Source organism: Ranitomeya variabilis, chromosome 8 (assembly GCF_051348905.1).
Source record: "Ranitomeya variabilis isolate aRanVar5 chromosome 8, aRanVar5.hap1, whole genome shotgun sequence".
Taxonomy (NCBI): domain Eukaryota; kingdom Metazoa; phylum Chordata; class Amphibia; order Anura; family Dendrobatidae; genus Ranitomeya; species Ranitomeya variabilis.
Window position 1 is genome coordinate 199,757,028 of NC_135239.1, and position 26,217 is coordinate 199,783,244.

Sequence of the window (26,217 nt, forward strand, 5' to 3'; positions counted from 1 at the left end):
AGAAAATGCACATGAACATTAGCCACAATGAACAGAGTCCAACTCTATCTTTTGCATTGAAGCATCTAATGAGAGTGTGAAAAGCTCAATGTGAAGGGAAGGGGATCATCTATTGTGATTGGTGATGTGACATAAAGGAGTCAAAGATCAAAAGCCAAGAGGGTACATCATAAACAGAGGGATGAGACAAAGGTGTAGCCAGGTTACAGTTCGGGATCAGAACTCCAAGAAGACAGTGGATCACAACAAAGGGGCTAGGCAAACAGATGTCAAAAAGGCAAATCCAAGGTCGGTCAACAAAGATCAAAATATTAGAACTCAAAGCACAGAGCAAACACCAACTGGGCAGAGCTACAACTGGCAGATATAAGAGGCAGACAGCCAGCTAAGTAGCCTGGGAATCATTCCGAATAGGAGACACCTGTAGGAAGCCCAGCACGCCCCGGCACTGATTGGGCGAGTGGACCATCACCCACCACACTGACAGCCCAGCATGCCAAGCCCCAGATTGAGCCGCCTCTCACCACACAGAGGAGGAATTGTGACAGGCGAATCCTGTGTTCTGGAGGTGTTATCAATCTCTGCAATCCTGCCTCTGAAGATAATGAGTCTGCTGCAAACTCCTCCTTAGCCAACAGGAAGCTAGATTCTAAAATAGCCCCTGTGGATAGTATAAGAATTGCAATTTTTAAATACGAATAGTAGAAAATATAAAACAAATGCTAAAACTTTATAAAAAAAAGATATGTAATACAAAAATCTGTAAAAATATGAAATTTATAAAAAAAATTATCCGAAATAGAATATGAAAATGAATTAATACGATCAGAATTCCGCACTGAGAATATTTCACCGTTCTCTTGAAGGATGTGACTTTTTTTATATATTTTTTCAAACCCCCTTTTCCTTTTTCAATATTATAAGCCACAAAGAAAATACAATATTTTTATTCGGCGAGATACGATCGGCATTTAAATATTATCATCACTGAGCGTGCGGACGTTATACCTAAGGGATACAATGAGGAGAGCGACTCTCGTGCTCGGCGGCAGCGGACGGCTCCCAAGTGTTTTGTCACTGGCGGAACTGACAGCACTGAGCTGGTGTTCTGCAGAGATAAGTGGGTTCCTTCGTTTAGTAACAAGAGCTGCGCTCCTGTGTGGCAGATTACGGCATCCGTTTCCATTTTTTTCTTTACATACGTTGTAATTGAAGTGTAATTACTAATATTAGCACCGCATGGCGCGGCCAGATAAGATTACTCCAGTCCACGTGACGCCATTGTAATAATGGGACGTTCTATGGTAAAATGTATCATCGTTATGGGATGTGGAGGTTGTTGTCACGACCCACTGTAACTTCCGCCATATTGTTCTGGATGCTACTGTCTGGCTGCAGATATTTCCCCAACAATGGATTATTACCCTATTTTCTTTGTTTCTTAACCCTTTCACCGTCATTTTTTTTTTTTTTGCGCTTTTGTTTTTTCCTCCTCTTCTTCCAAAAGCCATAACTTTTTTTTTTATTTTTCCATCGAGAAGAGTTTAATTCTTTTCCGGAACAAATTGTTTTGAATGGAACCATATGATGCACAGAAAAATGGGAAAAAATAAAAAGTGAAAAATGTTATTTATTTATTTTTTTGGATAGTTTTTTTTTACTTTTTTTTTATTTTATTGCTTTCAAAGTAATTCTGAACTTTTTCTTTAAAAAAACAAATAAATTTTGGTTGGTGTTGCCATTGTCTTTTTTTTTTATTTTTCCATCGAGGGAGCTGCGCTTGTTTTTTGCAAGGTGATCTGTAATTTTTATTGGTACCATTGTAAAGTACATAGGATATTTTATTCCTTTTTATTGTTTTTATTGTTTTTGTGGTTTATAATTTTTATGTTTGCAACCAAAAAATGGCAATTCTTTTGTTCCAATTATTTTTCTTTACGGTTTTTATAGTATGGTTAACTACATTTATATTTTGATAAAGAGTGTAGATTTAATGGGTGCAGTGATACTAAATAAACTTTTTTATATATTTTCGGATTGGGAATTTTTTTTAAAGTTTGAAAAATGTTTTAATTATTTACTTGCTTTATTGCAGTATGTATAGAAAAATAACGATCTTCCATAAAACCCAGCTGTAGACTTTGCTTTGTGTACAATAGTTTTAAATTGCACTTTTGCGTGCCATCTACTTTCACCTGGGAATCCCACCACAGTGATACATTGTCCGCTCTATTTCTACAAATACATCACTCTAGAGCTGCATTCACAGTACAGAATCAGTAATGTAATGTATGTACACAGTGACTGCACCAGCAGAATAGTGAGTGCAGCTCTGGGGTATAATACAGGATGTAACTCAGGATCAGTAATGTATGTATGTACACAGTGACTGCACCAGCAGAATAGTGAGTGCAGCTCTGGGGTATAATACAGGATGTAACTCAGGATCAGTAATGTAATGTATGTACACAGTGACTGCACCAGCAGAATAGTGAGTGCAGCTCTGGGGTATAATACAGGATGTAAATCAGGATCAGTAATGTAATGTATGTACACAGTGACTGCACCAGCAGAATAGTGAGTGCAGCTCTGGAGTATAATACAGGATGTAACTCAGGATCAGTAATGTAATGTATGTACACAGTGACTGCACCAGCAGAATAGTAAGTGCAGCTCTGGGGTATAATGCAGGATGTAACCCAGGATCAGTAATGTAATGTAAGTACACAGTGACTGCACCAGCAGAATAGTGAGTGCAGCTCTGGGGTATAATGCAGGATGTAACTCAGGATCAGTAATGTAATGTATGTACACAGTGACTGCACCAGCAGAATAGTGAGTGCAGCTCTGGAGTATAATGCAGGATGTAACTCAGGATCAGTAATGTAATGTGTGTACACAGTGACTGCACCAGCAGAATAGTGAGTGCAGCTCTGGAGTATAATGCAGGATGTAACTCAGGATCAGTAATGTAATATATGTACACAGTGACTGCACCAGCAGAATAGTGAGTGCAGCTCTGGGGTATAATGCAGGATGTAACTCAGGATCAGTAATGTAATGTACGTACACAGTGACTGCACCAGCAGAATAGTGAGTGCAGCTCTGGAGTATAATACAGGATGTAACTCAGGATCAGTAATGTAATGTATGTTCACAGTGACTGCACCAGCAGAATAGTGAAATAGTTAGTGCAGCTCTGGAGTATAATACAGGATGTAACTCAGGATCAGTAATGTATGTACACAGTGACTGCACCAGCAGAATAGTGAGTGCAGCTCTGGGGTATAATACAGGATGTAACTCAGGATCAGTAATGTAATGTATGTACACAGTGACTGCACCAGCAGAATAGTGAGTGCAGCTCTGGAGTATAATACAGGATGTAACTCTGGATCAGTACAGGATAGGTAATGTATGTACACAGTGACTGCACCAGAGAAATCTATGGCTGCTATAAGAAGTGCAGGGACTCACAGCAAATTTTTGGATGGTCACCACCCGGCCATTATGTGCCGCTCTGATCTGACTGCACATTACACTTACACTAATCATCGCCAAACCATATTACACCTACAACAGCCCCCTCATTCTCGTCAGGCCCACTCTTACGGCACCGTACACCTTCACTAAGGGCTCTCCCTTTCCCGTCGCCACCGCGGAGTTGTCCATCTCTTGCTTTGACCCTAGCTCCTCCATTGTTAGTCCTATCGTTGCACTTATTACGGCCGGAGGACATCTGCCTGGCCAGCGATCTTGGCTCTCCTGTGGCTATAGACTATTGATCCACCATTGGGTGCCATATTACAGCTGCATACGGAGATGATCTGGATCCATAATAAACTGTGAGTATGACACAAAAGCAATTCTCTAGTTGGGGTCTTGGATGAATTGCTGCATGATTGAGGATAAGGGAAAAATTTACAGTCAGACTCCCCCAAAAATAAAAAGATCAGGCCTGACATTTGTTGTGGGGGAAAGTTTGGACACTTTCATTCATACACTTCGAAATTGGTGAGTTTGGCCAACATGAATCCAATGTGATGGCCATTTTTACATTTTGATTTGTTCTCCACTTGCAGGTCAAGAAGATACAAGCTCGACACCACGTCTACAGGGGCTGCCGATCCTGATAACAATATATACAGCGCTAATTGAAAGACGGCGCTGCGCTCTTATTCCAGTGTCACAATCGCGGCTTTTGATCGACATCATCCTCCACCTGATGTACAATGTCTCATTGTTGCTTCTCCTTGAAATCCCCGCAGTGAGTTATCTAAGAAACCGTAGACTTTTTTCTTACTTCTCCGGGTTCTGTCTGTTATTAGGTTTTTAGACAGTAAAAATGTGTGAAGATGTGAGCAATGCAGAAGAATGAACAGGCGTCTTCTTTGTCTGGAGCTGGATCGTGAAGGTCATCCTGGTGTCAATTTCATGTTCAGAAAAGACTGCAGGATATCGAGCAGGTCCGGTCTTGTAACTCACCGAAAATCTGAGACTGTAGATGGGTAGAAACATGCGAGAAAAAACTTCTGGTTAACCTTCCCGATGTTGTCGTTATCTATGATCCTGCCGCTTTAAGGTCTTCTTGGATCTGTCTGCTCTGTACCGGTTATAAGATAAGTTCCTCCAGTATCTACCTGCATGTGATGGGCTATAGGATAAGGTCTACTGGTATCTACCTACATGTGACTGGCTATGGGATAAGGTCTACTGGTATCAACCTACATGTGATGGGCTATGGGATAAGGTCTACTGGTATCTACCTACATGTGACTGGCTATGGGATAAGGTCTACTGGTATCTACCTGCATGTGACTGGCTATGGGATAAGGTCTACTGGTATCTGCCTACATGCGACTGGCTATGGGATAAGGTCTACCGGTATCTACCTACATGTGACTGGCTATGGGATAAGGTCTACCGGAATCTACCTACATGTGACTGGCTATGGGATAAGGTCTACCGGTATCTACCTACATGTGCCTGGTTATGGGATAAGGTCTACCAGTATCTACCTACATGTGACTGGTTATGGGATAAGGTCTACCAGAATCTACCTGCATGTGACTGGCTATGGGATAAGGTCTACCGGTATCTACCTACATGTGACTGGCTATGGGATAAGGTCTACCGGTATCTACCTACATGTGACTGGCTATGGGATAAGGTCTACCGGTATCTACCTGCATGTGACGGGCTATGGGATAAGGTCTACCAGAATCTACCTGCATGTGACTGGCTATGGGATAAGGTCTACCGGTATCTACCTGCATGTGACGGGCTATGGGATAAGGTCTACCAGAATCTACCTGCATGCGACTGGCTATGGGATAAGGTCTACCGGTATCTACCTACATGTGATGGGCTATGGGATAAGGTCTACCGGTATCTACCTGCATGTGGCTGGCTATGAGATAAAGTCTACCAGAATCTATCTGCATGTGACTGGCTATGGGATAAGGTCTACCGGTATCTACCTACATGTGATGGGCTATGGGATAAGGTCTACCGGTATCTACCTGCATGTGGCTGGCTATGAGATAAAGTCTACTAGCATCTACCAGCATGTGACTGGCTATGGGATAAGTGACAGTAGAAGGAACGCCACAGCACTCACCAGGCTTGCAGTTCACGTTTTCTTTATTAGATCGCACACAAAGGCATCTTCACGGCACGGGGGTGTGGGAGAGTGCAGGAATATAACAGACGAGACGACGGCTTTTTCTCAGCGCGAAACGGCCGTCGTTTCGTCTGTTATATTCCTGCACTCTCCCACACCCCCGTGCCGTGAAGATGCCTTTGTGTGCGATCTAATAAAGAAAACGTGAACTGCAAGCCTGGTGAGTGCTGTGGCGTTCCTTCTACTGTCAGTTATTGAATTATAGACTTTATATCTACGCAAGCACCTCCATGTTTGTTTCAGACATCCAGCTGGTTTCACTCATTCCACGATAAATGACAGCTCTGGTTTTGGAAGCAGTGCAGCTCTCTGTACTCTGGCGTATTGGGCTATGGGATAAGGTCTACCGGTATCTACCTACATGCGACTGGCTATGGGATAAGGTCCACTATTCTCTACCTGCATGCGACTGGTTATGGGATAAAGTCTACCGGTATCTACCTACATGTGACGGGCTATCGGACAAGGTCTACTAGTATCTACCAGCATGTGACTGAATATGGGATAAGGTCTACTGGTATCTACCGGCATGTGACTGGCTGTGGGATAAGGTTTACCAGAATCTACCTGCATGTGTCTGGCTATGGGACAAGGTCAACCTCAATCTACATGCATGTGACTAGCTATGGGATAAGGTCTACTGGTATCTACCTGCGTGTGACTGGCAATGGGCTAAGGTCAACCGGTATTCATCATCAGAAGTAATCTGGTGAGCAGGGACAGCTAGGGCGCTCCTGGCGTTAGGGATGGGAAGGAACCCCTGGCCCCAGGTAATCTGACAACAGATTTGAGACAATGATCCAGGATTGTAGCTGGAGGGGCATGGTCTCTGGGTGCCAGTGAGGGGGCCAACAAGCCTCTACGTCATGGCCAAGGTATTTAGATACAGGGCAAGTCTTCCCAACAAGGGACCACGCACCTTGTTTCTCAGGATTAGTGGAGGCCCCAAATGTTGAACCTCAACTGATCCTAACAATATCTCATATAAGGGTGTATTGTGTAACTTTTTGCAACTTTACATCTGCAGAAACTTCGTACTGTGCAAGCGGGCGACTACTGTCCTAATGTCCTCCTCATTCTAGTGGACCAGCCGCTCGCAGCTCCCTCTCTATGGTCGAACAACTTTTTTTTCTTTCTAAAGTTTCCAGGGAAGTGTTTGTTGCCGACTCTACCAGCAATAAAACTCACAAAACCAGTAATACCAGTCCGCGAGCTTAAACATGATGCTCTTTCCTCTATATAATGGTAATTATCAATTCCTGCTCGCAGTGACTTTGCCGTCGGGAAGTTATTGTGATAGAATGGGTGCAACATATTGGATGCGGTCCAGATGAGCAACTAGCCCATCCGGCCATCACTAGCCCACGCATTCAGTGTTTATGAAGGCAAGGCTCAGGGAGACATTTGCTTATCTAAGATAATATGCAATTAAAGTCAGCTGTTACCCAAGCAGGACTGTCAAATCTTACCAGAGTGCAATAGGAAGGGATCAGTAAGAAGGGTTGTCACATAATTACCATATGCCACAAGATGGATGACAAACGTATGATTGCAGGAGGTCTGACCACACATGCTCACTACGGTTCTAATCACCCTAGAAATTTTGGGACCCCTGTTCTCACGACTGATTAGGGTCAGAGGGCTCAGACACCAGCAATCATACGTTCATCACCTATCCTATAGAAAAGTGGTATATTTTATTCATGGCACACCCCTTTAACCCCTTCCCGACCTGTGACACAGCGTATGCGTCATGAAAGTCGGTGCCTTCCCGAACCTGTGACGCATATGCTGTGTCACAGAATGATCGCGTCCCTGCAGATCGGGTGAAGGGGTTAACTCCGATTTCACCCGATCTGCAGAGACAGGGGGAGTGGTGCTTCAGCCCAGGGGGGGTGGCTTCACCCCCCCGTGGCTACGATCGCTCTGATTGGCTGTTGAAAGTGAAACTGCCAATCAGAGCGATTTGTAATATTTCACCCAAAAAAACGGTGAAATATTACAATCCAGCCATGGCCGATGCTGCAATATCATCGGCCATGGCTGGAAAACCTAATCTGCCCCCACCCCACCCCACCGATCGCCCCCCCAGTGCTCCGGTGCGCGGTCCGCCCCCCTAATAAGTTCTGTCCGCTCCTCCGTCCTCCTGTACGCTCCCCCGTGCTCCGGTGCCCCCTCCCTGTGCTCCGGTCCCCCCCCCTGTGCTCCGGTCCCCCCCCGTGATCCGATCACCCCCCCTTCATACTTACCGGGCCTCCCGATGTCCGTCCGGCTTCTCCATGGGCGCCGCCATCTTCCAATATGGCGGGCGCCTGCGCACTGCACCCGCAGAGTCTGCCGGCTGGCAGATTCATTTCAGAAGTATTTTGATCACTGCGATATAGCCTATCGCAGTGATCAAAATGAAAAAAAAGTAAATGACCCCCCTTTATCACCCCCATAGGGACAATAATAAAAATAAATAAAATATATATATTTTTTTCTGCTAGGGTTAGGGTTAGAACTAGGGTTAGAATTAGGGTTAGAATTAGGGGTAGGGTTAGGGTTAGGGGTAGGGTTAGGGCATGTGCACACAGTGCGGATTTGGCTGCGAATCCGCAGCGGATTGCCGTGGATCTGCAGCGGATCGGCCGCAGATCCGCAGCGGATCGGCCGCGGATCAGCCGCGGATCCGCAGCGGATTGGCCGCGGATCCGCAGCGGATTGGCCGCGGATCCGCAGCGGATTGGCCGCTGAGAATTCGTAGCAGTTTTCCATCAGGTTTACAGTACCATGTACACCTATGGAAAACCAAATCTGCTGTGCCCATGGTGCGGAAAATACCGTGCGGAAACGCTGTGTATTTTCCGCAGCATGTCAATTTTGTGTGGATTCCGCAGCGTTTTACACCTGTTCCTCAATAGGAATCCGCAGGTGAAATCCGCACAAAAAAACACTGGAAATCCGCTGTAAATCCGTAGGTAAAACGCAGTGCCTTTTACCTGCGGATTTTTCAAAAATGGTGCGGAAAAATCTCACACGAATCCGCAAAGTGGGCACATAGCCTTAGGGTTAGGGTTGGAATTAGAGTTAGGGTACCGTCTCACAGTGGCACTTTGGTCGCTACGACGGTACGATCCATGACGTTGTGTCTGACACGCAGCAGCGATCAGGGACCCTGCTGAGAATCGTACGTCGTAGCAGATCGTTTGGAACTTTCTTTCGTCGCTGGATCTCCCGCTGTCATCGCTGGATCGTTGTGTGTGACAGCTATCCAGCGATGTGTTCACTTGTAACCAGGGTAAACATCGGGTTACTAAGCGCAGGGCCGCGCTTAGTAACTCGATGTTTACCGTGGTTACCAGCGTAAAAGTAAAAAAAAAAAAAAAACGTACATACTCACATTTCGGTGTCCTTCAGGTCCCTTGCCGTCTGCTTCCCGCTCTGACTGTCTGCCGGCCGGAAAGTGAGAGCACAGCACAGCAGTGACGTCACCGCTGCGCTCTGCTCTCACTGTACGGCGGCACTCAGTCAGAGTGGGAAGCAGACGGCAAGGGACCTGAAGGACACCAAAATGTGAGTATGTACGTTTTTTTTTTTACTTTTACGCTGGTAACCACGGTAAACATCGGGTTACTAAGCGCGGCCCTGCGCTTAGTAACCCGATGTTTACCCTGGTTACCCGGGACCTTGGCATCGTTGGTCGCTGGAGAGCGGTCTGTGTGACAGCTCCCCAGCGACCACACAATGACTTTCCAACGATCACGGCCAGGTCGTATCGCTGGTCGTGATCGTTGGTAAATCGTTATGTGAGACGGTACCCTTAGGGTTGGAATTAGGGCTAGGGTTGGAAATAGGGTTAAGATTAGGCTTGTGGTTAGGGTTAAGGATAGGGTTAGGGTTGTGTTGGGGTTACAGTTGTGGGTAGGGTTGGGATTAGGGTTAGGATTAGGGTTGGATTTAGGGTTACGGGTGTGTTGGGGTTAGGGTTGTGGTTAGGGGTGTGTTGGGGTTAGGGTTGTGATTAGGGTTATGGCTACAGTTGGGATTAGGGTTAGGGGTGTGTTGGGGTTAGTGTTGAAGTTAGAATTGAGGGGTTTCCACTGTTTAGGCACATCAGGGGTCTCCAAACGCAACATGGCGCCACCAATGATTCCAGCCAATCTTGCGTTCAAAAAGTCAAATGGTGCGCCCTCCCTTCCAAGCCCCGACGTGCGCCCAAACAGTGGTTTACCCCCACATATGGGATACCAGCGTACTCAGGACAAACTGGGCAACAACTATTGGGGTCCAATTTCTCCTGTTACCCTTGCAAAAATAAAAAAATACTTGCTAAAACATAATTTTGAGGAAAGAACAATTATTTTTTATTTTCACGGCTCTACGTTATAAACTTATGTGAAACACTTGGGGGTTGAAAGTGCTCACCACACATCTAGATAAGATCCTTTTGGGGTCTAGTTTCCAAAATGGGGTCACTTGTGGGGTGTTTCTACTGTTTAGGCACATCAGGGGCTCTGCAAATGCAACGTGACGCCCGCAGACCATTCCATCAAAGTCTGCATTTCAAATGTCACTACTTCCCTTCCGAGCCCTGACGTGCGCCCAAACAGTGGTTTACCCCCACATATGGGGTACCAGCGTACTCACAACAAACTGGGCAACAAATATTGGGGTCCAATTTCTCCTGTTACCCTTGTGAAAATAAACAATTGCTTGCTAAAACATCTTTTTTGAGGAAAGAAAAATGATTTTTTATTTTCACGGCTCTGCGTTGTAAACTTCTGTGAAGCACTTGGGGGTTGAACGTGCTCACCACACATCTAGATAAGTTCCTTGGGGGGTCTAGTTTCCAAAATGGGGTCACTTGTGGGGGGTTTCTACTGTTTAGGCACATCAGGGGCTCTGCAAACATAACATGATTCCCGCAGACCATTCCATCAAAGTCTGCATTCCAAACCGTCACTACTTCCCTTCCGAGCCCCGCCATGTGCCCAAACAGTGGTTTACCCCCACATATGGGGTATCAGCGTACTCAGGAGAAACTGGACAACAACTTTTGGGGTCAAATTTTTCCTGTTACCCTTGGGAAAATTAAAAAATTCTGGGCTAAAAAAATATTTTTGAGGAAAGAAAACACATTTTTTATTTTCACGTCTCTGCGTTATAAACTTCTGTGAAGCACTTGGGGGTTCAAAGTGCTCACCACACATCTAGATAAGTTCCCTTGGGGGTCTAGTTTCCAAAGTGGGGTCAATTGTGGGGAGTTCCTACTGTTTAGGCACATCAGGGGCTCTGCAAACGCAATGTGACGCCCGCAGAGCATTCCATTAAAGTCTGCATTTCAAAACGTCACTACTTCCCTTCCGCTCCCCGATGTGTGCCAAAACAGTGGTTTACCCCCACATATGGGGTATCAGCGTACTCAGGAGAAACTGCACAACAACTTTTGGGGTCCAATTTCTCCTGTTACCCTTGGGAAAATAAAAAATTGTGGGTTAAAAAATCACTTTTGAGGAAAGAAAAATAATTTTATATTTTCATGGCTCTGCGTTATAAACTTCTGTGAAGCACTTGAGGGTTCAAAGTGCTCACCACACATCTAGATTAGTTCCTTGGGAGGTCTAGTTTCCAAAATGGGGTCACTTGTGTGGGAGCTCCAATGTTTAGGCACACAGGGGCTCTCCAAACGCGACATGGTGTCCGCTAATGATTGGAGCTAATTTTCCATTCAAAAAGCCAAATGGCGTGCCTTCCCTTCCGAGCCCTGCCGTGCGCCCAAACAGTGGTTTACCCCCACATATGGGGTATCATCGTACTCAGGACAAACTGGACAACAACATTTGGGGTCCAATTTCTCCTATTATCCTTGGGAAAATAAAAAACTCCGGGCTAAAAATCATTTTTGAGGAAAGAAAAATATTTTTTTATTTTCATGGCTCTGCGTTATAAACTTCTGTGAAGCACCTGGGGGTTTTAAGTGCTCACTATACATCTAGATTAGTTCCTTGGGGGGTCTAGTTTCCAAAATGGGGTCACTTGTAGGAGAGCTCTAATGTTTAGGCACACAGGGGCTCTCCGAACGCAACATGGTGTCCACTAACGATTGGAGCTAATTTTCCATTGAAAAAGTCAAATGGCGCGCCTTCCCTTCCAAGCCTTGCCGTGCACCCAAACAGTGGTTTACCCCCACATATGAGGTATCGGCGTACTCAAGAGAAATTGCCCAACAAATTTTAGGATCCATTTTATCCTGTTGCCCATGTGAAAATGAAAAAATTGAGGCTAAAAAATTTTTTTTGTGAAAAAAAAGTACTTTTTCATTTTTTACGGATCAATTTGTGAAGCACCTGAGAGTTTAAAGTGCTCACTATGCATCTAGATAAGTTCCTTGGGGGGTCTAGTTTCCAAAATGGGGTCACATGTGGGGGAGCTTCAATGTTTAGGCACACAGGGTCTCTCCAAACGCGACATGGTGTCCGCTAACGATGGAGATAATTTTTCATTCAAAAAGTCAAATGGCGCGCCTTCCCTTCCGAGCCTTGCCGTGCACCCATACAGTGGTTTACCCCCACATGTGAGGTATCAGTGTACTCAGGAGAAATTGCCCAATACATTTTGGGATCCATTTTATCCTGCTGCCCATGTGGAAATGAACAAATTGAGGCTAAAAGAAATTTTTTGTGAAAAAAAAGTACTTTTTCATTTTTACGGATCAATTTGTGAAGCACCTGGGGGATTAAAGTGCTCACTATGCATCTAGATAAGTTCCTTGGGGCGTCTAGTTTCCAAAATGGGGTCACTTGTGGGGGAGCTCCAATGTTTAGGCACACGGGGGCTCTCCAAACGCGACATGGTGTCCGCTAAAGATTGGAGCCAATTTTTCATTGAAAAAGTCAAATGGCGCTCCTTCGCTTCCGAGCCCTGCCGTGCCCACAAACAGTGGTTTACCCCCACATATGAGGTATCAACGTACTCAGGACAAATTGGACAACAACTTTTGTGGTCCAGTTTCTCCTTTTACCCTTGGGAAAATAAAAAAATTGTTGCTAAAAGATCATTTTTGTGACTAAAAAGTTAAATGTTCACTTTTTCCTTCCATGTTGCTTCTGCTGTTGTGAAACACCTGAAGGGTTAATAAACTTCTTGAATGTGGTTTTGAGCACCTTGAGGGGTGCAGTTTTTAGAATGGTGTCACTTTTGGGTATTTTCAGCCATATAGAACCCTCAAACTGACTTCAAATGTGAGGTGGTCCCTAAAAAAAATGGTTTTGTAAATTTTGTTGTAAAATCACTGGTCAAATTTTAACCCTTATAACTTCCTAGCAAAAAAAAAATGTATTTCCAATATTGTGCTGATGTAAAGTAGACATGTGGGAAATGTTATTTATTAACTATTTTGTGTCACATAACTCTCTGGTTTAACAGAATAAAAATTCAAAATGTGAAAATTGCGAAATTTTCAAAATTTTTGCCAAATTTCCGTTTTTTTCACAAATAAACTCAGAAATTATCGACCTAAATTTACCACTATCATGAAGCCCAATATGTCACGAAAAAACAATCTCAGAACCGCAAAGATCCGTTGAAGCGTTCCTGAGTTATTACCTCATAAAGGGACACTGGTCAGAATTGCAAAAAATGGCAAGGTCATTAAGGCCAAAATAGGCTGGGTCATGAAGGGGTTAAGGGGTGGGGGTGGGTGATACCCTAAATGTGGACCCAGTGTAAGAAACCCCATTTTGAAATATTTACACCCAATGTATATAGAGGTGTTATCAGTCATTGTACAGGAGGAGGAGGTGAGCTGTGACATCACCTATTGTGAATGACGGATCCTGTGTTATCTACTGTATATAGAGGTGTTATCAGTCATTGTACAGGAGGAGGAGGTGAGCTGTGACATCACCTACTGTGAATGACGGATCCTGTGTTATCTACTGTATATAGAGGTGTTATCAGTCATTGTACAGGAGGAGGAGGTGAGCTGTGACATCACCTATTGTGAATGATGGATCCTGTGTTATCTACTGTATATAGAGGTGTTATCAGTCATTGTACAAGAGGAGGAGGTGAGCTGTGATATCACCTACTGTGAATGGTGGATCCTGTGTTATCTACTGTATATAGAGGTGTTATCAGTCATTGTACAGGAGGAGGAGGAGGTGAGCTGTGACATCACCTACTGTGAATGACGGATCCTGTGTTATCTACTGTATATAGAGGTGTTATCAGTCATTGTACAGGAGGAGGAGGTGGTGAGCTGTGACATCACCTATTGTGAATGATGGATCCTGTGTTATTTACTGTATATAGAGGAGTTATCAGTCATTGTGCAGGAGGAGGAGGTGAGCTGTGACATCACCTATTGAGAGTGGTGGATCCTGTGTTATCTACTGTATATAGAGGAGTTATCAGTCATTGTACAGGAGGAGGAGGAGGTGAGCTGTGACATCATCTATTGTGAATGGTGGATCCTGTGTTATCTACTGTATATAGAGGTGTTATCAGTCATTGTACAGGAGGAGGAGGTGAGCTGTGACATCACCTATTGTGAATGGTGGATCCTGTGTTATCTACTGTATATAGAGGTTATCAATCATTGTACAGGAGGAGGAGGAGGTGAGCTGTGATATCACCTATTGTGAATGGTGGATCCTGTGTTATCTACTGTATATAGAGGTGCTATCAGTCATTGTACAGGAGGAGGTGAGCTGTGATATCACCTATTGTGAATGGTGGATCCTGTGTTATCTACTGTATATAGAGGTGTTATCAGTCATTGTACAGGAGGAGGAGGTGAGCTGTGACATCACCTACTGTGAATGACGGATCCTGTGTTATCTACTGTATATAGAGGTGTTATCAGTCATTGTACAGGAGGAGGAGGTGAGCTGTGACATCACCTATTGTGAATGGTGGATCCTGTGTTATCTACTGTAAATAGAGAAGTTATCAGTCATTGTACAGGAGGAGGAGGAGGAGGTGAGCTGTGACATCATCTATTGTGAATGGTGGATCCTGTGTTATCTACTGTATATAGAGGTGTTATCAGTCATTGTACAGGAGGAGGAGGTGAGCTGTGACATCACCTCTATTGTGAATGGTGGATCCTGTGTTATCTACTGTATATAGAGGTTATCAATCATTGTACAGGAGGAGGAGGAGGTGAGCTGTGATATCACCTATTGTGAATGGTGGATCCTGTGCTATCTACTGTATATAGAGGTGCTATCAGTCATTGTACAGGAGGAGGTGAGCTGTGATATCACCTATTGTGAATGGTGGATCCTGTGTTATCTACTGTATATAGAGGTGTTATCAGTCATTGTACAGGAGGAGGAGGTGAGCTGTGACATCACCTATTGTGAATGGTGGATCCTGTGTTATCTACTGTATATAGAGGTTATCAATCATTGTACAGGAAGAGGAGGTGAGCTGTGACATCACCTATTGTGAATGGTGGATCCTGTGTTATCTACTGTATATAGAGGTGTTATCAGTCATTGTACAGGAGGAGGAGGTGAGCTGTGATATCACCTATTGTGAATGGTGGATCCTGTGCTATCTACTGTATATAGAGGTGCTATCAGTCATTGTACAGGAGGAGGTGAGCTGTGACATCACCTATTGTGAATGGTGGATCCTGTGTTATCTACTGTATATAGAGGTGTTATCAGTCATTGTACAGGAGGAGGTGAGCTGTGACATCACCTATTGTGAATGGTGGATCCTGTGTTATCTACTGTATATAGAGGAGTTATCGGTCATTGTACAGGAGGGGGAGGTGAGCTGTGACATTACCTATTGTGAATGATGGATCCTGTCTCATCTACTGATATATCCTTCACTGTACTCTGCTGTATGTAGAGCTGTTACTGTAATCCTATATGTTATGAAAGTGTATAGTATTGGATGTAATGTCCAGTGTGAAGATGGCTACTTTTCTGATTGTTTTTCTAATCTAAATAATGATAAGGAAAATTGAAAAAACATCAAACATTAAAAAAAAAAAATATACATTTAACAGAAAATGTTAATTTAAACAATAGGCTTTTTTTAATATTGAATAGGAGCCGTGTCATACATCAGTCCCAAACACGAAAGCTTGATGCTCAGTTCCTCTGTCTGATTACATTATCATTGGAAGACTCTTCTAAAAAAATAAATACGGTAAATAAAAAACTTTCCCCCAAATGGTGATTGTTTATTCTCTTCTGAGCTCCTCGTTCTCACGTCTTAATTAAGAAAAAAGGAGCATCAAAGTCTTTGCGGGAAGAATTATAGTTGTATTGAAGCCGAGGATCTTGTAAGGAGAACGGTTCCCCGTGTCTGACATCGAAAAGGATAATAACGAGGTCTTTATCATCCCGGGTTTTCTCGGCAGGAGCAGAACACTTCAATAAGACGAGACAACACGCTCTGCGGTGCTGCGGATTACATCGCTCTAGAGGGGACGTCACTTCCCATCAATTTCTATCACTCGTATTCTCTAGATAGCACAGTAACAATCTCACCAACACGGCTTGTTAGGGGAACCTGTGCACAAGGAACACCATCTCTGGTCATGGCGGATCGGTACTATGACTACTAATAAGCCTTCCTAAAATCGTAGCACTTGGTCATCCCAATCAGACCTTCTACAAGAGGCCTCTCAAACACAAAGTGAGGTTATATTTCGGGTTTAGGCATTGAGGATGGTCCGTACTCAACACTTCACAGTAGTACTATGGAGGACCGGTCTATCTATCTGCATATGGTTAGTTTCTATGTGCAGTTGTAATACTTCATTTCTCCTCTGGGAGTGCTGCAGGGGATTACAACACTTGCTGTCAAGTTGCACAGACCATATCGAAGTCGAGCTGAGCTTTGATGTGGTCTAACATCATGCTTGAAGGAGTTTTCTGGTGAAAACAAGTCATGTATTGACTGGTGGGGGTCCGACCACTGGTGCACTTTTAGAATGGTGCTCCATTCATTCCCTATGGGGATGCTGTGCGATGAATTTGGCTTTTTCCAGCAGCCCGATAAGAGAATTAATGGAGTGGCTGTCCATTCTAAAGGGGATACAAATGCAGGTCTCAGTGGTCGGACACCCACCAATTAGCAAGTTATCACCCATTTTTCAGATAGGTGATAGCTTGTTTTCACCGGACAACTCCTTTAAGCATGAGTTTTGACCACATCAAAGTTCAGCTCGACTTCGATATGGTCTGTGCAACCTGACAGCAAGTGTTGTAATCCCCTGCAACACTCCCAGAGGAGAAATGATGTATTACACTGCACACAGAAACTATGATTTGCCGCCCTCCAGTTCGGTCCTTTGTGGCAGCCGGTCTTCACTTCTGCACCCAAGCTCCTCGGGTTCGACACTCTGAACCTCATAGAGTCACGTGAGGATTAGTGTCTGGGTGTCTCGGAACGCCTTGATGTTGCGGTGCCTTATACGAGCCGAAGGAGCCCAAGATGCCGGTTACAAAAGTGAAGACCGGCTGTGATGGAGAACCGGACTGGACGTCAAAGTAGGGCAGCGCGAATCCCTAGAAATATTGCCGCCGCCGCCAGACACCACTTATCTCACTTTCTGTCCACATACTCGGCTGAGAATCTCGAGACTAAAAAGCAATGTGCTAATTAAAGTTTCTGGAGCGCACAATCCACGTTTATAGGACGGTAAAACAAGTAACGTCTTCACCTCCCCCATCATTATGTGAGAAATTATATTTTATAAGATAATTAACGCTGATTGCGGCTTCCGTCCAGAGGACTGGTATAAATCCTCTGACCCAGTTCACAGGGTGTTTATGTGCTCATTGGGCTGACTAAGGCCGTCATCAGGACACTGCAACACATTAGTTACACCCACGACAAGTTGTGTCCGGCAGGCCACACGTGCAGTGCAGCCGCAGAGGCCTGAGATCATGGCGATATAGCGCCCTCTGCTGGTGAAGAAAAGTTCAGGCATACAGTCAAAACTTTTATAAGTTTTTAGAAAACTTAGAAAAAGCATTTACACAATGAAAGAGGTATTTCCATCGTTGATAACTTGGAACCCCCACTGATTCCAAAAACGGGGCTCTGACATGCCTCCTCTGTATGGAGCAGTGCCCCGCCATGTGCACCCCTGACTACCAGCTGACTACTCCACTCTGCTTTTTTCGGTATCATGTAAATGTCCAACCAAGATTGATAGGTGTGAATAGGTGATAACTTCTAAATTTGGGAATATCCCTTTAAAAAGGCAATGATCTAGCATCCATATATAAAGGCCAATGATGGGCCGACAGATGTTCCTCCTGTCTCCCCATACAGCCAGCCATTTATATATATATATATATATATATATATAGTTAGCCGCCTCCCTGTTGGCAAATTAGGGAAACTTTATCCCTACCCCAGAATAAGTCTGACCCCTATCCAGACCATTAATTTGAGGATAGATTTTTGTAAACCTCATCCTTTTTCGATCCAAGACTTTCCAAAAAGTTGCGACGTTCCTGGTAAGTCCAGAACAATTATATTAATTAATTTATCACCAGAATAGAATAAATCCTTTTGCCCAAAACCTGATAAAATAGAACAATTCCTATCCTTCCACCAATGAGGGAAGGTCGGAGTACCCCCATAGACTTAAAATAATCATTGTCCCAAAATGGTTGGGTATGTTCACGTGCTCTTTGGGTTCGGCTGACTTACGTATGATGTTCATGGGCGCTTTAATATCCAGCAGGTGCCAAAAAAAAAAATGCCAAAAATGTGACAGAGATTGAATTGGGGGGCATATACTTTGTCACTGTACCCCCCAAAATTGAAAACTTACCTTACAACAAAATATAGTGTCACGGGGCCGGATTTCTTCGGCAGGTCGTGATCGAGCACTCTCTGCTCCAACTGCAGCCAGGCGAACTGCCCCCTGCAAAGGGAAAAGCTGAAATTACAGATTTGGTCTCATAGTCACGCGCTCCTTTATTAATGTTGATGACCTGTCACTTGCCATAAATATATAATTATTGAATACCACGCCCACTTGGCTAAAAAAACTAGATTTACATACAGGAAAGATGAGGTCATATCTCTGGAAATGAGAGGAGCAGGCACATAAGAAAAACATCGCCGGATTCAGGAAAACGATATTTACCCCAATTTAAAAAAATACAGGTCCTATTTAAGCTAAATGGAAACAGTATAAATCTATACACTTGACAAAAATTTGTATTTTTTTACCGGGTGTAAATGCTGATCTTCTCCTGAATCCGGCGATGTTTTTCTTGTGTTCCTGCGCCTCTCCGTTCCTGAGATATGACCCCTTCTTCCCTGTATGTAAATCTAGTCTTGTTAACAACTGGGTGTGGTCCTACCACAGCTCAGAGTTTCTGACCACGCCCACCTAGTTAACAAGACTAGATTTGCATACAGAGAAGAAGAGGCTGTATCTCAGGAATGGAGAGGCGCAGTAACTAAAGAAAAACATCTCCGGATTCAGGAGAAAGGCGGCATTTACACCTGGCACAAAAATTACATATTTAAAGCAAGTGTCAGGTCCCCTTTAAGCTAAAATGAAAATGTTCTAAATCTATATACAATGAGCACCTTCTAGTGGAGGTAGCTTCTATGGCAGTGTTATGGCCAGCAGGGCAAACAGTTCAGTTTTAATGAAACCCAATTGCAAAATTAATTTTTAGCAAAAATTACATGCATATAAGTAAGAAAAATTGTATTCCCTATTCGGTCTTCATATAGTTTGTATAGGCTCATGCAAAAGAGCTTAAAATGAACGCAGCCTGACTTGTTATCTCGCCGATTGTCACTCGTTACGGGTCGAAATGGTGACATTATATTAGGATATTGTTCAAAACACAATCCTAATATTACATCTAAACCGTGCCTTTAAATATTACCGCTACAGCAGTATGCGCTGCGTCTCCACCACCATCACGTATCAGCTATTTTTCTCCAACTGATCGTCAGCAACAAACGTACAAATGGTCTCTGCGGCCCAAAACATCACTTAGAATTTCGTTTATCAAGATTACAAATCTCTCCCCGAACAATACCGTACTGTGGTGCACATGACAGATTACACTTCACGGCGTACATCAGTCTACGTCGGAGGTTTTCTACAAGGCCGACGCTGTCAATAGCAGGAAATAGCTGGTATAAGAACAGCCCGGTCCGAGTCAGACGCCCGGACCTCATCCATTTCTAGTCAATTATTCAGAAATGTAATTATGGGAAGATTATTCTACATATGAGCCGCTGCTAATTGATTCATCGCCTTCTAGTCGCAGAGAACATAATGTCAGGCTCGTTAATAATTAATAACGAAGCGGCAAATTTCACGTCATTCGCAGTTCTGTACGTAGCTGAGCTGAGGAGCGCGACTCAGGGTAATGAATAATTTCCTCAGAAGTTAATTACCATTCTGGTTAATCAGACGTCCGATGCAATTAGAAAAATGAGAAAGTGAATGGTGAAATCTTCTCATATAGTAATTGGGCATATACAGTGTGAGCGGATAGTCTCAGGTGTCGGCTGTACATGTAGTGCACACAGTGGGTTCCCCCCGGCGCGCGTCCGCTAGGTGCTGGCACGCCGACCCTGGTGGAGAGTATATCAATTTACAGTACCGACCAAAAGTTTGGACACACCTTCTCATTTGAAGATTTTTCTGTATTTTCATGACTATGAAAATTGTACATTCACACTGAAGGCTTCAAAGCTATGAATTAACAAATGTGGAATTATATACTTAACAAAAAAGTGTGAAACAACTGAAATTATGTCTTATATTCTAGGTTCTTCAAAGTAGCCACCTTTTGCTTTGATGACAGTGCAGCGCCCCAGAGTCCTGGTCGTTGCAGTACTGTCGCTCCGCCACTAAGGGGAGTGATGGTACGTCTGATGGCACTGAAGGAGTTCACCTGACCAGGTATCACAGTCACACTTTACACTTCACATTCTGGCCACCAGGGGGAGCTAAGGGCGCTATGTATTAGGCCACTCCTCATAATCTGGTAAAACTGGGGGTTGGATAGGAAGTTAGTCAGAAGCTGACTGTGTTGGATCCAGGCAACATCCTGTGGCAGGGGGTGTTGCAGGGGAAGATTCAGGGGGGTCTCTGTCAGGGGTGGGATCCTGACAGTGGCCTAGCGAAAAGGACAGAACGTTACGGGACCACGCCTGCACTTGAATGCGGTGGCATCCTAAGAAAGGAAAAGAAGCGAGGTTTACTGTGGAGAAGTGAGAAACGAGATCGCAGCAAAAAGGAGATAAAGCCAGTAGGAGTCGTGCCGTAAGATCGAGGCAACATCCTACTGAGGTGCATAGCCGGTGGCCGGAACGCCGAGGAAGTATTAGGCTCCAAGCATTACTTCAAACAGTGGCAGGACAGTTAATTTTAGGTTGGCTGTCTCACCTAAATCACCTAAGAAGACATAGGGGGCAATTGTGGGAGAGGGGCGACGCTAGGGTCCCAGAATAACCCCAGGCCTACCCGTCATACGGGTGCGTCCTATCCATATCATCTGGGGGACGGAGAAGAACATCAGAACAGATACAAATTGTGAGAAAGAAGAACATCAGAAACAGACACAACAGTTGTGAGGACTATCCCGTGGTGCTCAGCAGGGAGGTACTACAACACACAGGCGCTAGAAGGAAGGCACTGATCCCCACCTGCAAAGGGACCTCTGGATGTGCCTTCGGACCGGCCGGTCTCAGCCAGCCCTGTTAGCAGTGCTCTGGATTGAGGATCCTGAAGCCTTCAGTAAAGAGGTAAAGAGACTGCAACCTTGTGTCCTCGTTATTCATCGCGGCCTGCACCACGCACCATCATCACACCTTTCCTTGGACGCCCCTTAGCAGGGTCACAGATCGGGTCTAGCCACCGTGACAACCCCAGGACCGAGACTGAGAGGCCCGGTACTGAGTACCCCGCGGCCCTGCGTCTGGGGGCGCTCCAACTGCTTTGCACACTCTTGGCATTCTCTTGATGAGCTTCAAGAGGTCGTCACCGGGAATGGTCTTCCAACAATCTTGAAGGAGTTCCCAGAGATGCTTAGCACTTGTTGTCCCTTTTGCCTTCACTCTGCGGTCCAGCTCACCCCAAACCATCTTGATTGGGTTCAGGTCTAGTGACTGTGGAGGCCAGGTCATCTGGCGTAGCACCCCATCACTCTCCTTCTTGGTCAAATAGCCCTTACACAGCCTGGAGATGTGTTTGGGGTCATTGTCCTGTTGAAAAATAAATGCTGGTCCAACTAAACACAAACCGGATGGAATAGCATGCCGCTGCAAGATGCTGTGGTAGCCATGCTGGTTCACTATGCCTTCAATTTTGAATAAATCCCCAACAGCGTCACCAGCAAAGCACCCCCACACCATCACACCTCCTCCTCCATGCTTCACGGTGGGAACCAGGCATGTAGAGTCCATCCGTTCACCTTTTCTGCGTCGCACAAAGACACGGTGGTTGGAACCAAAGATCTCAAATTTGGACTCATCAGACCAAAGCACAGATTTCCACTGGTCTAATGTCCATTCCTTGTGTTCTTTAGCCCAATCAAGTCTCTTCTGCTTGTTGCCTGTCCTTAGCAGTGGTTTCCTAGCAGCTATTTTACCATGAAGGCCTGCTGCACAAAGTCTCCTCTTAACAGTTGTTGTAGAGATGTGTCTGCTGCTAGAACTCTGTGTGGCATTGACTTGGTCTCTAATCTGAGCTGCTGTTAACCTGCGACTTCTGAGGCTGGTGACTCGGATAAACTTATCCTCAGAAGCAGAGGTGACTCTTGGTCTTCCTTTCCTGGGGCGGTCCTCATGTCAGTCAGTTTCTTTGTAGCACTTGATGGTTTTTGCCACTGCACTTGGGGACACTTTTAAAGTTTTCCCAATTTTTCAGACTGACTGACCTTCATTTCTTAAAGTAATGATGGCCACTCGTTTTTCTTTACTTAGCTGCTTTTTTCTTGCCATAATACAAATTCTAAGAGTCTATTCAGTAGGGCTATCAGCTGTGTATCCACCAGACTTCTGCTCAACACAACTGATGGTCCCAACCCCATTTATAAGGCAAGAAATCCCACTTATTAAACCTGACAGGGCACAGCGGTGAAGTGAAAACCATTCCCGGTGACTACCTCTTGAAGCTCATCAAGAGAATGCCAAGAGTGTGCAAAGCAGTCATCAAAGCAAAAGGTGGCTACTTTGAAGAACCTAGAATATAAGACATATTTTCAGTTGTTTCACACTTTTTTGTTAAGTACATAATTCCACATGTGTTAATTCTTAGTTTTGATGACTTCAGTGTGAATGTAAAATTTTCATAGTCATGAAAATACAGAAAAATCTTTAAATGAGAAGGTGTGTCCAAACTTTTGGTCTGTACTGTATTACAGATTTGTAGAAAGCTATATGACGTTATTTATTTTACTTACGTGTCATCTACAAAGGAGATCCCAAAATATTCCTTCTCCTTCAGATTAAAGTGTGAGGCCACCAGGTCCAGCAACTCCCGGGACAACAGCTTAGGCTGCGACAAGGAAAGAATGCAGTATTAGGACAGATGTGACCGAGGCGGACATGTCATTGGGGCACGTGTGCAGCCACGTAGGGGCCCAAGAGGCAAGGGGGCCACTATCATCTCAAAATCAGGAAGCAGGTCTATTCACAGACACAACACTGGATATGATGATAGATAGATAGATAAATAAATAAAGTTTATTATAAGAGATAGATAGATAGATAGATTAGACAGATAGATACATATATAGATAGATGATAGATAAGAGATAGATATAGATAGATACTAGATAAATAGATGCAAGTTGAAAATGAAATGATCTTTAAAAGGCCTAAAGTTAAAGATGGCATATTTCTGTTGTATTTTAGTCAAAAACAAAATATTGTCATTTTTTTATCTTTTTAAATTAAAAAAAAGGAAAATGGTCCAATGCAAAAGTTTGGGCACCCTTGGAGATCTATGCGGTCAGGCTTCAGACCTTAATTAGCCTGTTAGGGTTATGGCTTGTTCACTATCATCATTAGGAAAGGCCAGGAGATGCAAATTTCCTAGCTTTATAAAAACTCATCATCCTCCAATCTTGTGCCAAAAAAACAGCAGCCATGGGTTCTTCTAAGCTGCTGCCTAGCACTCTGAAAATGAAAATGATGGAGGTCCACGAATCAGGAGAAGGCTATAAGAAGATAGCAAAGCGTTTTCAAGTTGCCCTTTCATCAGTTTGAAATGTAATTAAGAAATGGCCGTTACTGGAAACAGTGGAGGTCAAGATAAGGTCTGGAAGACCAAGCAAAATTTCAGTGAGAGCTGCTCATAGGATTGCTAGAGAGGCAAATCCGAAACCCTGCTTGACTGCAAAAGACCTTCAGAAATATTTAGCAGACTCTGGAATTGTGGTACACTGTTTTACTGTTCAGAGACACCTGCACAAATATGGCCTTCATGGAAGAGTCATCAGAAGAAACCCTCTCCTACATCCTCACCATAAAGTTCAGCTTCAGAAGTATGCAAAAGAACATCTAAACAAACCTGATGCATTATGGAAACAAGTCCTGTGGACCGATGAGGTTGAAATAGAACTCTGGCCACAATGATCAAAGGTATGTGTGGAGAAAAAAGGGCACAGAATTTCAGGAAAAGAATATCTTGGCAACCATTAAGCATGGGAGTGGATCAATCATGCTTTGGGTGGTGTTGCAGCCAATGGCACAGGGAACATTTCACAGATAGACAGACAAATGGAGTAAATGAAATGTAACAAATTCTTGATGCAAACATAACACCATCTGTAAAAAAGCTGAAGGTGAAAAGAGGAAGAGGATGACTTCTACAAATGAAGAATGATCCTAAACACACGTGAAAATCCACAATAGACGACCTCAAAAGGCGCAAGCTGAAGGTTTTACAATGGCCCTCACAGTCCCCTGATCTGATCATCATTGAAAATCTGTGGCTAGAGCTCAAAATAGCAGAGAATGCAAGACTGCCCAGGAATCTGACAGAACGGGAAGAATTCTTCAAGGAAGAATGGATGAAAATTCCCTCAAACAAGAATTGAAACACTCTTGTCTGGCTACAAAAAGTGTTTACAAGCTGTGATACTTGCAAAAGTGGGTGCTACTAGGTACTAATCATGCAGGGTGCCCAAACATTTGCACTGACCCATTTTCCTTTTTGTAATTTTTACAATGTAAAAAATTTAAATTAATATTTTTTACCCTAAAATACAAAGGAAATGTGTCATTTTTAACTTTGAGCCTTTTAGAGATCATTTCATATTCAACTTGCTTAACTGTTCACAATAGCAGTAATTTTGACCAGGGGTGCCCAAAGTTTTACATGCCACTGCAGATATGTGATAGATATATTTATATAGATAGATAGATAATAGATAGATAAATAGATAGATAATAGATATATACTGTATTAGATAGATAATAGATAGATAGATGATAGATAGATAGATAGATAGATAGATAGATAGATAGATAGATAGATAGATAGATGATAGATAATAGATAGATAATAGATAGATAATAATAGATAGATAATAATAGATAGATAATAGATAGATGGATGATAGATAGATAGATAATAGATAGATAGATAGGTAGATAGATAATAGATATATACTGTATTAGATAGATAATAGATAGATAGATAGATAATAATAGATAGATAGATAATAATAGATAGATAATAGTTTGTCTGCTCTCATGTATTAGGACGGGCTCGGGGTCTGGCTGGCACCTGCTTGGCACCACTTTCTCGTCAGTCCGGGGTCAGGCAGCTTACAGAGCAGATGGCGGTCTCGATCCCTCTATGATGGCTGCCAGTATTTCGCCAGATGGGGGGGGCTGCCCATTATGCAAACTAGGAACATGACACGAGACATCTGACTTATCCTCCCGGAGACAATCATGCTGCTTCTTATAATTAGGACAGTCTGTGTGTGACTAGAAGTAAATATAATGTGGCCGTCTCTCGGTACCTGCACCAGTAGCTCCAACTTGCGGTCGTCCAACAGGTGCACCTTACAGTGTCGGCCTTCTGCCATCTGCAAAGAAAAAAAAACACCTTTTATTGAATCATTTAGATCGGTTCATGCAGAGAAGATCTCAGAGTACAGAATACAGAAGATTAGCAGCAGAGAAGATCCATGAACAGCACCGCGCTGACAGAAGATCCATCAACAGCACCGCGCTGACAGATCTCAGTTGTAATAATGTAAATCTGAAAATAAACAAACTGTAAATAAATGTACAAAGATAGTTTTATGTCTCCACATTATAGAATACTATACTTTTAGCTTCTCCAGTGCACTATTCTGGGATACTGTCGGGGGCACCGTACTGTCGGGGGCACTGTGAGGGGCATTATATTACGTAATTGCACTGTGGGAGAATTACTCTGTGTTGGGGCAATTGTGGGGGCATCAAAATGTCTTGAGGCACTGTGAGGGCTTCATATTGTGTTAGCGGTATAATATTAAATAATATATAATATAATAGATGTAGAGGGGCACTTTGGGGACATCATA

At 43.7% G+C, this 26,217-nt stretch overlaps 1 protein-coding gene across 2 annotated transcripts in view; it reads right to left on the reverse strand.

Annotated features, from left to right (window-relative positions):
- The window catches only part of FRMD4B (FERM domain containing 4B), a 195,853-nt gene that overhangs the window by 87,424 nt on the left and 82,212 nt on the right, over nucleotides 1-26,217 (reverse strand). For both annotated transcript variants that reach the window (XM_077276140.1, XM_077276139.1), the window contains exons 2-4: nucleotides 25,669-25,734; nucleotides 23,095-23,189; nucleotides 18,483-18,575 (exon numbers count right to left, since the gene is read on the reverse strand). In XM_077276140.1, coding sequence (XP_077132255.1) covers nucleotides 18,483-18,575; nucleotides 23,095-23,189; nucleotides 25,669-25,734 — 254 coding nt within the window. The remainder of the gene's footprint in view (nucleotides 1-18,482; nucleotides 18,576-23,094; nucleotides 23,190-25,668; nucleotides 25,735-26,217) is intronic.